This window comes from Vigna angularis, chromosome 5 (assembly GCF_016808095.1).
Source record: "Vigna angularis cultivar LongXiaoDou No.4 chromosome 5, ASM1680809v1, whole genome shotgun sequence".
In the NCBI taxonomy this organism is placed as follows: domain Eukaryota; kingdom Viridiplantae; phylum Streptophyta; class Magnoliopsida; order Fabales; family Fabaceae; genus Vigna; species Vigna angularis.
In genome coordinates, this window is record NC_068974.1 from 3,337,708 (window position 1) to 3,355,302 (window position 17,595).

The following is a 17,595-nucleotide window of genomic DNA, read 5'->3' on the forward strand; positions in this document are numbered from 1 at the left end:
CTCCAAGTAGTTAATATTACAAGTATTTTCATTCACTTATATCAGTAATTGATATTATTACACCTAATAACAGTAGATATTCAATTAACTAATGATAAAGTTTGAGAAATTAAAAAAAAAATTGTGAAAAGTATATATTACAATTCGACAAATCTTAAAATTAAAGGAGAAAAATGTGTATACCCTATTTTTAACATGTGAACAAAATTTTTAAAGGGATTTCATGAGCAGAAAGTGATTACTTTTGTAATAGAAAAAACAAAAAAGTGGAAGCAGTTCAATGATTTGGGCATATTCAGGATGTTATAATTTTTTTAGGAATGATTTTTGTTACAATGATTCAGTAAATTCAAACCCCTCTCGATTAAACTAGTTAATATTTTTAAATAAATTAGATTTAATATTAACCAAACCAATACAATCTATGGTTATTAGTTGGAACATGGAATTTGTGATTTATAAATTCAATAAATCCAAATCAAACTAATAATAATTTTTGTATTAATAATTATCATGCACAAAATGTTATGGTACAATAGTTTATTCATTTTTATACTTTTTGGTATCTAGTTTTTAAAAATTAATTATAAAAAAAAATATATGTTATTTACATATTTTTAATAACAAGATTACAATATGCTTTTGCCTAGAATTATACTTTTATCTCAAAATAAAAATAAAAAACATTTATTTAGTAAGAGATCCAATTAATCTGAACTGAACTTAATGTTTTTTCATTGAATTGATTTAATTCGGATTGTAAAAATAAAAAATAATTGGCTTAAATTTTATTTCACCTCAAATCCATAAACTTTTTTGGCAACTCTAACTTTTACATTTATAAATTGGTAAAGGGCATGTTGAGAATGTGATCTTTAAGGCATCTACCGGGATTTTGCAGCTAAAAAGTTCTAAACTTGGGGTCTACTTTTGAGGCTACCACTGCCACATGCTCAAATCTCAAATGCTGAAATGGACCTGGCCAATAAGGATTCAGTTTTAGATGGAGAACTTTAGGCCACAAATCTCGGCACCAAAACATTCTCAGCCACAAACTCATAAAAAGTCTCTATCTTTCTTCCTTTTTGCTTGCTCACAACTGTCTCTCAGAAGATTAGCACAAAATGGTACTTCAACTCGCTATATATTAAGCCTTTCTTATAACTGTTTATCAAATGAAACTTGTCACTTGATCACTCAAAACCGCACCCTTCAGAACCGAAGATTTTCTGTGAACCCCGCAAACCTCTTGCCAAGTTTTGTTTTGTTTGTCACTCAAAATTCTGTGAACCCTACTAAACTTCTTACCAAGTTTTTGTTTTGTTTGTCACTGAGTACTGTAATCTCCAACTGGGTTGGTTTGTTTTCATCAATCAGAAGTCTGATTCTCTCGCTTCATAAGCCATAGAAAGGTATGTTCTTTTCAACCCCTCTTTCGATTATTATATGTGAAAAAGTTCTCTCGATGAATTTAAGGAAATTCAACAGTTTAGAGGAAGTTTTTCTGTTTTTCTCTTCTCATTTTCTATGAGGGTGTCAAAGATATATGGTGATTAGTGCTAGTTTCATCAAGTTTCTAACTTTCGCAGTTTTTTTTTTCTAACATTTCAAAGGGTTAAATGAATTGGGATTTCATTCTTGATAAAGATAGGGAAGGGTAAGGACTGGGGATTTTATTTATAGTTGAAGGGAAACTCATGAAAACTATTGATCATCATACCTAATTTTTGTTTGTCTGAGTCAATAAATTCAGCATATTTCCATTTGAAAAGGGCATCTTTTACTTGCTAATTTTCAAACATTTTGAATATTATACAGACTATTTGGCATGGATTGGTACTATGGATGTGAAAATGGTGAATATTTTTTACCAAAAGATCAAGAAGATTTACTGGAAAGGTATTCTTCACCAGGGTGTTGGTCAGAATGGGGAATAAAAGCACCTGAATGCCTTAATTCAACTGAGGAGTATTTGACCAAGAACACAGAAGAGACAGAGGTAGAATTCAATTTCATTGATAAAAGTTTCAAAGATGAAATTGAGTTTGACCCTTATCTACAAGATAAAGATCAATCTAGCAGCTCAAGTGTGTGTGGAGGATTGTCTGAGCAATTTCAGCATACAGCACTCTCGTGTGATCGTCAGTCCAAATACGAGCTTCAAGACCTATCGACTTTCGAACATGTGGATGACTTTTTCTTGTACAAGCGTAACTTCTGGGACTAAGATTCTTGGTTTTATGCCTGTATGATAATGAAATCATGTAGCATCTCAAACATTCTTGCACTGTAGCAAGTCCAGTACAAAATGAATTTCTCTGTGGTGTTTTTTGATTGCAAATTTCACCATATTTATCATAATGATTAGAGCCAGTACAGACTAACACTATCATACTTATTTGTTCCCAGAACTCTATAAGAATGAACCTGTTATAGCATGGTAAGGGCTCTATTTTCTTTAATAATTCTAGAATGAAAATTCTTTTTTTACTTTTTCATTACATATGTAAATCAACACAGACATTCAATATTCACTTTCTTACCATAAGCATGAAGTTATTCCAATTCATGTGACCATATTTTGTCTGACATCTTCACATGTTTCTCATAATGCAGGGATTCTGTACTTGAAGATTTTACCTGTGTTGAAAACCTTCACAAATCTTTCCTTTATCCTGAGAACCCAAGCAGCAACACCAACGGTGATCAATACGTTTTAATGTGTGAACAAGTAATTAAAAAATATTTATTATATGGATGTACAAGTTACTAATTAGTTATTTCTCTATCAGATGCAGATCACAAAGATGTTGCAGCTTCAGGGTTTGTTTCTTGCAACTCTGACTCTAAGGATTGCCTGGATATAGAGGTAATAATTACCTTTTGTTTAGTACTTGAATAGTGTTTCCGAATCATAAATTTGTAGTCAGTGAAGAAGTTGTAATCATATCAAAATTGTCATGTATGTCCTGTGAAACTCAATTGTTATGCAGTAACATGTATTGCATGCAACAAACTATAATTGGTATGGACAAAACTTGGATACAGTTTTCCAAGTGTTATTGGCCTTGTTCTCTAATCGGAACCGAAGTTCACCTAGGCAATCTGCATAATCCTTTAATTCTTATTTTTACTACACTAATATTGAGGTGAAACTCTATTTCTGATTTGAGAAAGTACCAGCAGAGTTTAGGAAGTGTATCTAAATTTTGAACAATGTTAACTTCTGCATTGTGGAGATACTTTTATGTTTACAAACTTTGCTGTGCTTTTAAGTATTGCTTCTCAAATTTTTACTCTAGCAGAAACCATGTTATCCAACAATTTCTTTTCTTTAACCTTAGGAAGTTGACATCATGGAAAGGCAAAAAAAAAGAGAAGTAACTATACCTGTAGTGTACTAGTATTTCTTGTTTGTGTAGTATTTTGTGGAGATTTAAAGTAAGTCATGATTGGACATGTCATTTAAACTAACAGAACTAATTTGCATACAAATTCTAATTGCAATGTAATTTTTTTTTCTCTTAAAGGCACGTACGATCAAAATCTTGGACCCTTTTGAGCAGTCTAATGGAGACAAGATCATGCCTGAGAAGTTATCCCTTGAGGAATGTACACTGCTGGGCTTTGAGATGTTAGTTGCAAAGGTTGTGACTGAGAACTGAAGTTACTGGCATGACTAAATGCAATAATAAGAAATGCTACTAACACACTTATTTTCAACATACTCTATCATTGCTTGAAGTCTATATTCCAAACTAAATAATGCAATCTCACTCCCTATCTAGTGAGACTCGTGGATTTCACTAAATAACAAATAGTGTGATGAAAAAAAGTGTATTACTAGAATTTATCATGCAATAATACTTGTTGGTAACTTTTTCTCCCTGTCAATCATGATTAGTTCACAGAAAATACTCGTATCTGCTTCCGGGATGCCCTGTTTCGCCTTGCCAAAAATACAAAACAGCATGCAGTAGAGAACTTGGATGGAGATCTTAACTTGCATCAAGAAATGCCACACTCAGTTTACAATGAAACCATGAGGTACATGTTATACTTATGTTGCAAGCCTGTTATGTTCTTTTGATGCTGAAACAGTTACTCTTTGTTGATTTGGATTATAGCATAAACTTCTGCTTGGTTTGGCCTGAAACTACTCATCACAAATTGAACTCTTACTCCTTCTATACTTCTTTTTCGGCATGAAATATGGTTTTACCGTTGTTTAAGAGCATATTCTGCATATTGGAATATTATGAATCAAAGATAATTCTATTCTCTAGTCAAATTTTTGCATACCAATTCATTCTTCTGTAACTCTGTGAGACAAGGAGTATTGGTGGTGCTAAATACAACACAAGTCCACATAATAATAGTATACAGTTCTGGCTTTCCACTAAATACTTAAAAGATGAAAACCCTTGGTTGAAATGTTGCAGGTCTGTGGACAAGAAACCAATGGAATCAGAGACCAACATTGTTGACAGGGCAGTTGCAAACCTCATGTTCAACAAGATGGAAATTAACATACTAGATATCCCTTTTACAACACTAGTTAACATGAAGCGAGAAGTTACTGGAAGTAAAGTTCTTCAAGAACAAAGCTCAAAAGCCTTGGATGTGACACAAAAATCTCATTCTCCTCACCCAGAAAAGTTACCTGCACATGCATAGGTTCCAAGGATGAACATGTAAAGCAGAGAATCATATATTGCCATGAAGATCCTCTAAGAAGTCATTCATGCTTGAGTTTAGTTAAATGATGTTTTTGTAGCTGCTTCCTAGTATCTAAACCAAAAAAAAAAGTAGAAAAACTAATTTCCTGTAATTATGCAACCCCTTAAAGTGGCAAGGAATTTTGACTAGTTTTGGCTTCTGATATCTCCATGTACATATGCTTTTGCACTTGCAGTATTTGTGTTCTGCAGCTTCTATCAATGGCTGCCTTTAGCCATTAGCTCAATTTTGATTAGAATGTATGATTGAACTGATCAATTAGGAAGAAGCAAAGATGGGGTGAGTTCAGGATTATCAAGTGTTGATTCCTTGAGTATTTTTCTTTAGTGAAAATGATTGAATTGATGAAGCAGAAGAACAAATGCATTCATTACTCTTTTATTAATTTTATATTTTATAACAACTTAGCAATGGAGTTGAAATAATTAGTAACGTCCCTAGAAAGTATTGGCATATTCTGTAATATCATAATATGACTTTCTTCTTACAAAATGGTTGAAAAAAAATGGAAGAAAATGCTTGGAAAGTAAATGGAAGATGTAACATGCCTAACATATTAGAAAGGATTTGTGGGTGTCCACTATGGATTAATTTCACAATTTAAAAATAAGGGAAATTTACCTTTTTATTTATATTTACATTGACTTCAAGAAGTGTTCAATTTCCCGTTCTTTTTTTTAGGGGGGATAAAATTATTGTATGCTAAAAGTCTGAGGGGAAAAAAATGGGAAACAATATCATTTTTTTTTTCTTAAATAAACTTGATTTCAAAAGGTTGACTTTTGTATATGTTTTGATTACTTGTGAGTTCTGAGACACTTTGGAGGATCCAAATTAATTAAATTGCTTTCAGATTTTTTTTAGTTTGCCATTTAATTTATTCCATGTTAAATTGTCAATGAAGATTGAAAATACTAATAATAAAATATGAATAATTTAAAGGCTTTTAGTTACTTTGATCTTAATATATATAACCACTAATGCCCAATATTTTCAATTCTAATAAATTAAACACAACTACCATTGCATACAAAACTCAATATATCTGACGTTTAGCTAGATTAATGTCTGACATTATGAAAATTTATTTAGGATATGTTTGATATAAGTTAAGATTGTTTTTGAGATGTTTTTCTATGAAAATTTCTATATATAACCAAACCTTTATCATCCAAAATTTAATTATCTAGTTTGTGACTTTATTTCACCACACATTATTAATATTATCACAATATTTTCAATTGATTTTAATTTTTTAATATAAAATTAGAAATTCAGTCCCTTTCAACACCAGATCGAAGAATTTGTTTAAAAAGAAAAAAAGAAAAAGAGGAAAGATCGTAGAATATAATGAAAATGTTCTGGTCCGGGCACGTGTATTCAACTATGTCTAAAATTGCGCATAAAATTTTGGAAACTCTAAACTCAGATTTGATTATTAGAGGCACTTAGGTCAAACTTCACAATATTTAATTCGTTTTTGTCAGTGATATTATTAATTATTTAAACATAAAAAATTATTAAAGAATTAAAAATTGAAAACTTTTTTTTTCAATGTTTAGTCTATTTTTATATGATACACTAAAATAATTATTTTTATTACAATTTTAGAATATTATTATCCCAAATTTCAATACACTCTAGCAATATTCTCGTAAAACACGTGCGTTTTGTAAATTCTTGATTCTTCAGAATAACACATATATCTTCTTAGTACTACATCAAGCTTCACAATTTCTAGAGGAAACGAGAGGTCAATTTTATTATTCAAATATTCAATTTTTTAGAAAAAAAATATATATACATGAAATGAAAATTTATTATTTAAAACATTACTCAACCATTTTAACTTTAATTTTAATTAAATATTTAAGTTTAAAATTAAAATCAACCTTTTACACTCTCGTTTAATCATTGTCATATTATAAATTAAATTTCTCTAGTATTAATAAAAAATAATATTTAAATAAAAATAAACTCTCGCTCAATTTAAATTAAACATTTTTCAAATTTAAAATGAAAAATCAACTCCATCTTCTAATTTAATCAAGTTCACATTGAAATTTTTCTAACATTCATAAAAATAAAATAAAATTTACACTAAATTATTGAAATGGTTTATATTTTTAATTAATTTTCTATTTAAATTAATTTTATCTAACAAATATTTTTTTCCTTCTTTTTTTTGGATAGATAAACATGTCATCACGAGGTGGGATTTGTTTTTAAGTGATATAATATATCTACTTCCAAAGATGAAGTCCAAATAGATTAAACTAACCCATTCTATATTTGACAATTACTTATCAGTTTATATATTGAAGCATATAAATAAGAAGTGAAAATAAAATATAAAAAATAATGAATATAATAAATGATGTAATAAACAAATAAATAAGATGAAATAAAATAGTTGAATCTTTTATAAATTTTAGTTATGCTTTTGGTTCTTAATATTTGAGATAAATATTATCTTTCAAATGAAAAAAGAAAAATCAATATCCTCTGAAATAAAAAAACATATGTAGATCACGAGAGGTTAATGTATCATGTGAGCAGAATATATTTTCCCAGGAAAAAAAAAGACATAAATGTTGAGCGGATACTTTTTTTTTAATAACTGAGATCAATGGGATCGAAATAAGTTACTAAATTTAACTCAAACACTCAAAAATAAATAAATGAAAATGGACTCACCTTATAAATAGTTTTATATTATTATTCAATATTAAGTTATTACATATGGCAAGTTTGTCTTGACATCAAACCTTGTTTGAATTAGAACTAAAAGAAATAGTTTTTTTTGGAGATGAAGTCGAAGTCAACATACGGATTAGCGTGATATAAGTTGCAAAAAGATCTTGTCCTCAATTATAGTTGGTATGTTATGTTAATAAGTTACTTAAGAAGGTATTTTGATATCTAAGTCAATAAATATTTAATTACTAAAGCAATTAATATGTCATTACCTACTTTTTGTTGTAGAAGCTAACAATAAAAAACAAGATCACGAACAAAGGATTTCTTGAGGCGTATAGATTATTGTCCTTAAGGACTTATCCGCAGTGTATTGGACAAGCCCTCTAGAATACAACAGGAACTTTTCAAGATTTATGAGGATATTAGAATTAGCAAGAATCTCTATAAAAAAAATAAAATAAACCTAGAATATTTTTAGGGAAAGAAGAAAGGAGAAAGAATGAAACTAAGAGAAGAGAAAATGAGAGAAGAATAGTTTCTAATGATGATTTTCAAAATGGATGAGAGGCTATATTTATAGAGTATGAAAATGAGTGATCGAAGGAAAAATAATCTTGCGGAAGCAGATGCCCGAAACTGATTCTGTGACTTGCGTGAGGAGATTTGACGGAAGATGTTATTCAAAACCTAACTCTCAAGCCTTTCCGGATGGTAACACTGATAAACAAATATCCCGAGACTTGTGGGATGGTATTTGACCCTTATTAGTGCAATGTGCTTCAGTTTCTTTCGCACAAATCTTTTGCAAAATAACAAGTTTTACAACACTTATTTGTCTCAAACATGTATTTATAGTTTTTGAATGAACTTTGGATAAGTGATAGTTTAATTATGATTCACTTGATAATAATCCTACTTTGTTTTAAATTGATCCGTGTTAGAAGTAATTTTTATGTGAACTAACCCTTCAACTTATTAATCAAAGTCACATGCAAGTAGTACATGGTTATATTTATGGTATGATTAACCGTTTTTACAAATAGAAAGGAAAAAGTAATAAAAACATATATTTTGATACAATATAATAACATTAATTAAAAGAGTGTTTTCAATTTTTTGAATGGGTGACAAAGAAAAAAAAAACTAAAGTTAATTATTTTCTTTTAACACAAATTATATTAAAAAAAACACTTACTTAAAAGAAAGAAATAGAGAAAATTATAAAATGTAACAAGTGATATAAAAAAAATAAAATTAGAAACTGTTTCTACCAATAAATCTAACTCAAATTACTCTATCAAGCACAAAGTCGATTATCGCTTCGGTGTGATGATAATTAATTTCGACAAAAACTAATATAATATGCGCGATATATTTAAGCAATTAATCTGGTAAATCACTGAGTCTGCAACTAGTTATTCCAGTTGGATAAAAAAAACAGAAAATCAGATAATCATTGAGAAACTAAAAGTAAAACTTCTGAAAAATCCAGAAGAGAATTAACTAAATACGACATTAATTTTACCTATTTTTAATCCATTGTTCAACGATCCAAACAAATTCATTACTCTCTCTCAATTATCTTCAGAAACTAACTTGCAAAACCTAAACTAAATAATTAAACATAAAAGCTGACACAAAAATGAAAGATAAAAGCAACAAGTGTTTTCAAACCTTCATAGAAATGAACAGCCACCAAACCCCAACGTGCACCCCACAATGAAGTTTTCTTCGTATAAATCAAAACACTTTTTTCTGCATAAGCCCACCAAACCTTCATCCTTAATTTTCTCAAACCAAACAACAAAAGTTTCCTCTGCACCTGATTCCATTGTCTTCCCAGAAACATCAATGACATCACTGCTATCATCACCATTGTCAATACCACCACCACCTCCACCTCCACCGCCATTGTTATCCAATGAAGCAACCATAGAAAAACCCTCCCCTCCACTTCGCATGCCCATCTCACTTCAACCGGCAAACACTAAGAGCAAACGCGATTCCAAGTCCAACAAGCTCTATCGAAGGTTCCGATCGGTTTTCCGATCTCTTCCCATCATCGCGCCGTCATGCAAGATGCCAACAGTCATGAGAAGCCGTGGCAGCGAGGTGCACATCCATGGTGGCACAAGGATCACCGGAACCCTATTCGGGCACCGGAAAGCCAGGGTAAACCTTGCATTCCAAACAAACCCCAATTGCCAACCGTTCCTGCTCTTGGAGCTGGCTATCCCCACAGGGAAAGTGCTCCAAGAAATGGAAATGGGGCTAAATAGGATAGCGTTAGAGTGTGAGAAACATTCTCACAACAACGAGAAGATTAAGATCATCGATGAACCCATTTGGACATTGTTTTGCAATGGGAAGAAAACGGGTTATGGGGTGAAGAGAGAGCCTACAGATGATGACTTGAACGTGATGCAATTGTTGCATGCAGTGTCTGTGGCTGTTGGTGTTCTTCCCAATGAGATTGCAGATCCTCATGATGGTGAACTCTTATACATGAGGGCACATTTTGAACGAGTGATTGGGTCTAAAGACTCTGAGACTTATTACATGATGATGCCTGATGGAAATAATAACGGGCCTGAACTTAGTCTGTTCTTCGTTAGGGTTTAATATCAGGCTTGTCAGAAAAGGTTGAATCTTTTAGATTATGTGTAAATGTTTTAAATTGTAGTTACAATTATAATGCCACATTAATCTTTAATATGTGATGAGATTCATAGTTTAAAATGGGATTCATTTTCCATGTATTATATGATATTCTTAGAATTGTTATAATTTCATTAGGGTTATTGTTATTAGGAGGTAGAAAATTTTATTTTCTTGTGCAATTAGGGTACTTAAGGAGGAGTCAAATAGACTAGGGTTGTGTTCTGAGGAAAGAGAAGGTGGTAGTGTTAAGGATGATGTAAATTTCTTGGTTTTGGTTGGAAACAATTTTCCTTTTTTTTAATTTTAGTAATTTAGAACACAGATTCGTGGATTCGTGTAGTTTAATCTTTTTTATTTTCTTTGGAATGGTGATGGGGTAAGAATGATTTAATGAACTTCTATATAAGTACGAACTTTTTTCATGAATCGTTCTATCAATTTATTAGGTGTCATCATGTTTTATTTTACGTAGGGATGCATGTAACTGTGTCTAGTGAAATTATTTGCTTGATGAATTTTCTTACGTTATATAACGTGATGGGATATATGGTGTTTATTGGGTTTCTTAACATATTTTTTAATAGTTTTACTTTTCATTGACTATTCGTTAGAGTGAACTGAGTGAGAAGATTTGATATAATCATACGTGTAGAGGGGAAGACGTGAAGAAGACCAATATGATCGTGGCTACAATAAATTCCTTTATGTATTTTTGCGTATGAAATCTTGAACCATAGAGCTTTTAATTTTTTTTCCAGATTACCTATATCGCAATATGAATTTGATATGAGGTATTTCATTATTTTCTAATATTTGTGTGGTTGATTCAATTTTAAACTTTTTTTCTCATTTTAATCTTTATTTTATTTAAAAATAATAATTTGATCATTTTCATTAAATTAATAACATCACGTGTTAGTTTTTTTTTTTTCTGTCCATCTTTCTCCATCATCACCATCATCATCATCTTCCACCAATCTTTTTCACTTTCTCCCTCTCTTTTTCTCCATCTACCTTCCACCACCATTTTTCCTTTTTTTTTTCCTTCTCCTCTCCATAATCTTTCAACTTGTATAACAACGTTTCTTCATAGAGAGAGGTGTTAACGAAGAGAGTTATATCTGCATAGAAGAAGAATCAATGAGACAATTAGATGTCTAATAAATATTGATAGAAAAGAAGACTTTACAACACAATTTGGTGTTTGCAATCGCGGTAACGTTTATGGTAAATAACATCATTAATTTGATGCGAGTTGTTCAGCAATAAAAAAAAAATCCCTAATGTTCTCAAATTTTTTCATCAAAATTTGGTTGATCATTGCTTGAAACATGAGAACCAATCATTCTTATTTTTTTTTTCCAAAATTTCTCCACAATTTCAATTCTTCATTTCCTAATGGTCAAAATCCAAACACTATATATATCTAAGAGTCTTAGAGGCATCTCACAACCTCAAACATTGTCTCCCAATATTTTCCAACATCTTCCAATTGAAATTGTAGAAAAAATTCTCTCGTTTTTACCCATCGAAGTCACAAAATAATTATTGATTATCTCATCGGAGTTTCAGAGTTCCACCTCGTAAATTCTTGTTCAATAAAGATTTTACGAAACTATAGGGAGAAGGGAAAAGGATGGTGGAAGGTTGACAGTGGAAAAGAGAGGGGAAAAGGGAAGGATGGTGAAAAGTGGAGAAGGAAGAAAAAAAAAACCAGAAAAAAATTCTTAAAAATTCACAAGTGATAATCTTTTAAATAGTGTTAACATAAATTTAATGAAAATGATTACATTGAACTTTTTAATTGAAACTATGATTAAATTGAGAACAAAATAAATTAAGTCATCACATTGAATCAAGTCCTTGAATATTGAGTCCAAAATACTAATTAAGTATATATAAATACTTATTAAGTCATTAATATATATATATATATATATATATATATATATATATATATATATATATATATATATTTTAAAATAAATACTTTTTATGTAATTAAATAAATAATTAAAATTTATTCATTATTCTCAATTTGTTCGAGAGCATTCACGTTGCCAACTAAATAGTAAATTTTGTTACATAATGTGCTACAACATCCATGTTGGAGAAGCTCAACTACAAGTATGATGAGATTTTCATGGCCTTTTGCATCCTCTTCCATGATGTCAACACCTCGTGTTTCATCATCTTCTCCACCTCATCTTTTAAGAACCACCATAAACCTCACCATCTATATAAGACATGTTAACTAAAGCTTGTTTCTCATTATTACTAACATAGCCATCCTTTTCACTTTCATACTTTTTTGGGGCTTCTACGTTGGTTACAAATGACACCAAATTGCCATATATAACTTGGTACATTCTTTATTTTATAGGTTAGTCTTGTATTGACGAATTAGATTTAAACTCACTAATTAATATGATACCATTCTACCCATTATTGGAATGCTATTATACCACTCACAAATACTTGTATATGATGTGAAAACCATTTAACCACTAAAGTCATGGTTAAAAGGATAAAAGAAGATGACACATTGATCAGTGCATATTTGTATCCTTATTTATCTTTTAATATTGGATTCTTAATTAGTTTTTGTACTTTAATAGAATATTTTATTTAGGATTTGTTATAATTGAATTTATTGAGTATGAGATACAAAAACATGATAAAAATAATTTTTTAGTTGAATAAATGCTCTTTGGATATTTTGAGGTGTGTTAGTGTAGCTCATGGAGGTGTGAAAATAAATTGGTTAAAGTGTCACGACATCTTAAAGATAAATCCAAGAATAGAAAATAATCAAGACGACAAGAAGTCAATCAAAGTATATATAACATGAAAAAGTAAAGAAATTTGACTAAACCAAGAAGAGGAAACAAACAAAAAAAATTGGATCTTAAGATTTTATGTATTTTTTCTACTAAAAGAGTTTTGATAATTCATAAATATTTATGATTAAAGATGATTTGGAGAAAATATATCTTAATATATTTTATTTGATATTGTTAAATAATTACCTTATTTAACTATATCAATAAATATAAAAAGATAATATTTGCCAAATCTTTTTTAAATGGTTTAATCATTCACTAAGTCCCTATTTTTGCATGGAATCTCAATTTCGTCCCTTTCTTTCTGAAAATCTCAATTGGGTCCCAATTTTATGAAAATTGCAACAAATCGATCCTTTCCGTTAAATAGTGTCAAACGGCGTTAAAAAAATTGATGAGTGAATGCTGAGATGACGAACGAGCGCTCGTCCAGCAGCGAACGAGCGCTCGTCCAGCAGCGAACGAGCGCTCGACCACCGAACGAACGATCGTCCAGTGTGGAACGAACGGTTGTCCACCAGAGAACGGACGCTCGTCGACCTCTTACTGCTGGACAACCGTTCGTTCCACACTGGACGACCGTTCGTTCGGTGGTCGAGCGCTCGTTCGCTGCTGGACGAGCGTTCGTTCGCTGCTGGACGAGCGCTCGTTCGCTGCTGGACGAGCGCTCGTTCGCTACTGGACGAGCGCTCGTTCGTCATCTCAGCATTCACTCATCAATTTTTTTAACGCCGTCCAGCCAAATTAACGTAAAGGATCGATTTGTTGCAATTTTCATAAAATTGGGACCCAATTGAGATTTTCAGAAAGAAAGGGACGAAATTGAGATTCCATGCGAAAATAGGGACTTAGTGAATGATTAAACCTTTTTAAATCTAATAAATATCTTCTTAAATATTTTTAGATCTCTGCAACAATCAAATATATCTTAAAGATATTGAATTATTTAAAAGATATTTGGAGAATATTACATTATCATAAAGAATATTACAATAATAGAAAGTCTGAAAAGTCCAATTCAAATTCTCTATAAAGAGACACAGGGAAACACATTAGAGAGCTTAGGAACCCTTTGGGGGTTCAAATTTCGTCTTCTCTCTCTTCTCTGATGTTCTATATCCTCTCTTCTTTTGTTTTCATGTAATTTCTACATTTCATGGAGTGTTAAGTCTAGGGTTGATTGTGATGTAATTTCTTAATTGGATTATGAGATTAAATGAATAAATTTGTTTGTTCTTTTTTATTCTTGTTGTGATTTTTATCTATCTTTTGCTTCTTGATCAAGTAAAAGTAATGATTTTTACATTATAGCAAATTAACATGGTGTTAAATCTACATAACATATCATATCAATCATATGAGTCCAAATGTTTTTATTTTTAATTGAGAATTTACTTTGATTAAAGTTAGAAACTTTCATGTAATTGAATGAGGTTTTGCCAATAATTGAGAATGTTCTTTAATTAGTGGTAAAAAATTTAACAAGAATTAGTACTTTGGTTAATTAACTTTTTACTTTATATAAGAGGTAAAAATATATACATTATTAGACATGATAATATTTAATTGAGAATGTACTTTAGTTAAATTTACTATAATTACTTTGAGAATGTACTTTGGTTAAGAGTGAGAATGCAAAAAAATTAATTGAGAATTTACATTGATTAATTTCAAAATCTAAGACAATAATTAATTGAACAATAATCTTTTGATAACCAATGATGAATCGTATTTTGAAAATGTAGTAAAATCAATCTATTTTCTTTATCATTATTTTTATCTTTTTAAATATTTTAATAAATTTATTTCTTTCTATTTTTTGTTATTTTTATCTTTAATCTGTTATATGATCTTTAACTTCTTTATTGTTTTTGTTTTACTAACCCTTTTGTATAGTTTTTATAAGAACTAATTTGTTAAAAATCAATTTCGTGTTTGTTGGGAGATGATTTAGGATTGAATTTGTCCTTTTTATTTTGTTGGCTATTATCTTAGCAATATTGAAGTTGCTATAGTTTAGTAGTATTAATTTGATCGCGTCAACGACAACATTATCAAACCTCAAAGAAAAATACTTTCTTAATTTGAAAAGTTGAATATTAGTATTTTCCTTTTACTTCTTAGACTTGTAAAAATTGCATAGATGCACTTCCTTCTTGAATTTTTCTAGAATTTCATAGAGACATTAGTCACTATAGGTAATTTTGTATTTATCGGAAGCATTTTACATATGAGTAAAAGTTCTTTTATAAAATAAGGTATACTAATGAATTTTAGAATTTTTATTATCGATGAATATTTTGGTGGGTAATGGATTTGTTAAAAATTTAGACGAATATTTTCGTCAATAATGAATTCATCGATTAAAATTTGTTAGTAATTGGATGTTTTAGTAATCTATCAGTAAAATAGATGTCAAAATTCGAGTTATTTATTTTGGGTCTTGACCATTTAATGGTAAAATTCGTCATTAATTGAATTCTTTTAAAAATTTGTTGATAAATTTGTTGGTAAAATGATTACCAAAATTCTAGTTAAATCTAATTGGACATGCTATTAAATACGAGTAAGAAGAAGAATTAGATGAAGAAGAAGGAATGAAGAAAATGAGACAGAATCAAAGAACAATGAAGCTAAATCATAGGAGAATAAAAAGGAGGAGAAATGATATCGTCCTCCTCAAGCCACATTGGACTAAAGTAAGAAGATGAAGCTAAGGAGGTGGAAGTGGCGCAAAAGTTATGGATATGGTGGTGAACCTCATGGTTTTGGGGCTGGTGCTCACGGTTTTGGTGAGTATTTGTGATGGAATGAAATTGTTTGATGGATCTCTTAAGAGATTGGACTAACTCTAGAGAAGGATGACTAATGGGACCTCAAGAGATGCTCCAATCTTGACTTGGAACAAGATATGGTGGCTCAAATATTTTGACAACATAACATTCTGAATTCTCCAAGTGATTGTACAAGGGCAGAGACACCTCTATTTATAGAGGAAGGCTTCTCCAAAGTAGACCAAAATCCTAAAATCTCTCCACTCTTAAAGTGTCATCTGACAATTCACTTTAGAAAAAGTTTATCCACTTAGAAAATGACACATGACCACTATCTTTGTAAACAAACTCTTCACTAAGAGTTTGCCATGTGACCATCATGCCTCAAGGTGGAACACCCTTCATCAAGCTAGGTTTACAAACCATACACTACTTGACCCTTAATACAAGGCCTAAAAAGAAATCCTAAATTACTTGACTTTTAATATATGGTTTGGAATCACTTCATGATAGCTCTAGAGAAAGTGCTTTGCTTCACTTTGCATATAACTCTAACTTATCTTGAACGTGCTTGGGTCATGGCTAGAGCATATGACATAAAAAAAGAAGTCTGAAAGACAATAATTACTAATTTAATATGGTTATCAATAATTATCGATAAATTTTGTAATTGATTTTTTCATTGAAAATTTCATTTCACTAATAAAATTTTACTATTATCAAGATTTTGTTTGTTGATAATTTCAATTTTTTTTGTATAATGAGTGGACTTCCTTTGAACCTTAATTGACTTTGATTTGAATTTCAATATTCAGTTAAGAACCATATACATAGTTAAATTTGTCTAAAATGAGAGGAGAAAAAGACTTGAGGCATGAAGTCCGTCATCACGTAGAATAGGCTAAAAATAGTGTCACTCCAAAACTAGGTTAGCTTTGAATTCCTCCTTGTTTTGGCCCTAGCTCAACCTTGTTAGTTTGTTTATAAGCTAAACACTAGAAGATAGGTTAATGCAGTGTTTAAGTCCCATATCAGATGAATAGAGTACTTTAAAGGTAAAATGGCAAGGGCATTGTTTGGCTTGGAGGATGTCTTAATTCACCTTGTGCAATTACTTTTATTTTGGTTTTCCAACAAAATTGCAATTATCATTTCTTTTATCCTAATATTTATTTAAATGATAGAACAATTAAATATAAAAAGAGTTTATATGTAAAAAGCAAAAAAACTCTATCACTTTACACAAACTAAAAATATACGAGAAATACAATTAACATTAATTAGAATTTCATACTTTCTAAATATATTGAAAATTACAAAAAAATAGTTATTTAATAATTACTAGTAAAAACACATATTATGCATATATGATAAAAAATTATTATTATTATATTTATAAAAGTAAATATAAATAATTTATATATTTTTATTGTAAATAATTATTTTATTTTAAAATTAACTAAAATTAAAAAAATAGTCAAATAAAAAGGATTAAATTTAGAAAAAAGTCACTCAAAAGAGTAATATTAAAATACAATTGTGTACATAAAAAGGATTCCTTTATAATAGTTATAGATATCCAATTTTCAATAAATTTTAATTACATATTTACTTACCTAAGGAGGAATATTATTAAGTTATAGTAATTAATTACAATTACGTTGTTTTAGTTAATCTCTAATAAGATCTTAAAGTTTTATTTTGTTTCATGTGTTTTGTGACATATTATTTTAAAAATCTTATTATAATTTTTATTTTAAGAGAAGAGTCTTACATAAAACACATGTTTTGATAAATTTTTAGTCATATTTCATTTTGTTTAGAACTTAATTTTTTTTCTCTGTAATATGATATTTTAAATTTAAACATCTCATGCA

The 17,595-nt window shown here is 29.8% G+C and overlaps 2 protein-coding genes across 5 annotated transcripts; both read left to right on the forward strand.

Moving 5' to 3' along the window:
- Nucleotides 1-1,090: 1,090 nt before the first annotated feature.
- LOC108326435 (protein LNK3) lies at nucleotides 1,091-5,038 on the forward strand. 4 transcript variants are annotated; one of them, XM_017559943.2, is made up of 8 exons: nucleotides 1,091-1,412; nucleotides 1,819-2,210; nucleotides 2,410-2,440; nucleotides 2,617-2,702; nucleotides 2,799-2,869; nucleotides 3,531-3,647; nucleotides 3,905-4,047; nucleotides 4,443-5,038. In XM_017559943.2, the coding sequence occupies exons 2-8, from the start codon at nucleotides 1,829-1,831 to the stop codon at nucleotides 4,675-4,677; spliced, it is 1,065 nt and encodes a 354-aa protein (XP_017415432.1). In that variant the 5' UTR covers nucleotides 1,091-1,412; nucleotides 1,819-1,828; the 3' UTR covers nucleotides 4,678-5,038. The 4 variants fall into 4 exon arrangements, with proteins under 4 accessions (XP_017415432.1, XP_052733873.1, XP_017415431.1 ...); XM_017559942.2 differs by having other exon boundaries at nucleotides 1,093-1,412; nucleotides 2,793-2,869; XM_052877913.1 differs by lacking the exon at nucleotides 2,410-2,440 and having other exon boundaries at nucleotides 1,092-1,412; nucleotides 1,819-2,202.
- Nucleotides 5,039-9,399: 4,361 nt separating this feature from the next.
- On the forward strand, nucleotides 9,400-10,062 carry LOC108324829 (protein MIZU-KUSSEI 1). Its single transcript, XM_017557756.1, has one exon. The coding sequence runs from the start codon at nucleotides 9,400-9,402 to the stop codon at nucleotides 10,060-10,062; it is 663 nt and encodes a 220-aa protein (XP_017413245.1).
- The last annotated feature ends 7,533 nt before the right edge of the window (nucleotides 10,063-17,595 follow it).

What these genes read in the sequence shown, in the direction of transcription:
- LOC108324829 (XM_017557756.1), top strand. Translation starts at nt 9,400, where the DNA reads ATGCCCATCTCACTTCAACCGGCAAACACTAAGAGCAAACGCGATTCC.
- LOC108326435 (XM_017559942.2), top strand. Translation starts at nt 1,829, where the DNA reads ATGGATTGGTACTATGGATGTGAAAATGGTGAATATTTTTTACCAAAA. An exon ending in CCCAAGCAGCAACACCAACG is followed by an intron (nt 2,703 to 2,792) that starts GTGATCAATACG and finishes TTTCTCTATCAG; the next exon opens with ATGCAGATCACAAAGATGTT. An exon ending in AGGATTGCCTGGATATAGAG is followed by an intron (nt 2,870 to 3,530) that starts GTAATAATTACC and finishes TTTCTCTTAAAG; the next exon opens with GCACGTACGATCAAAATCTT.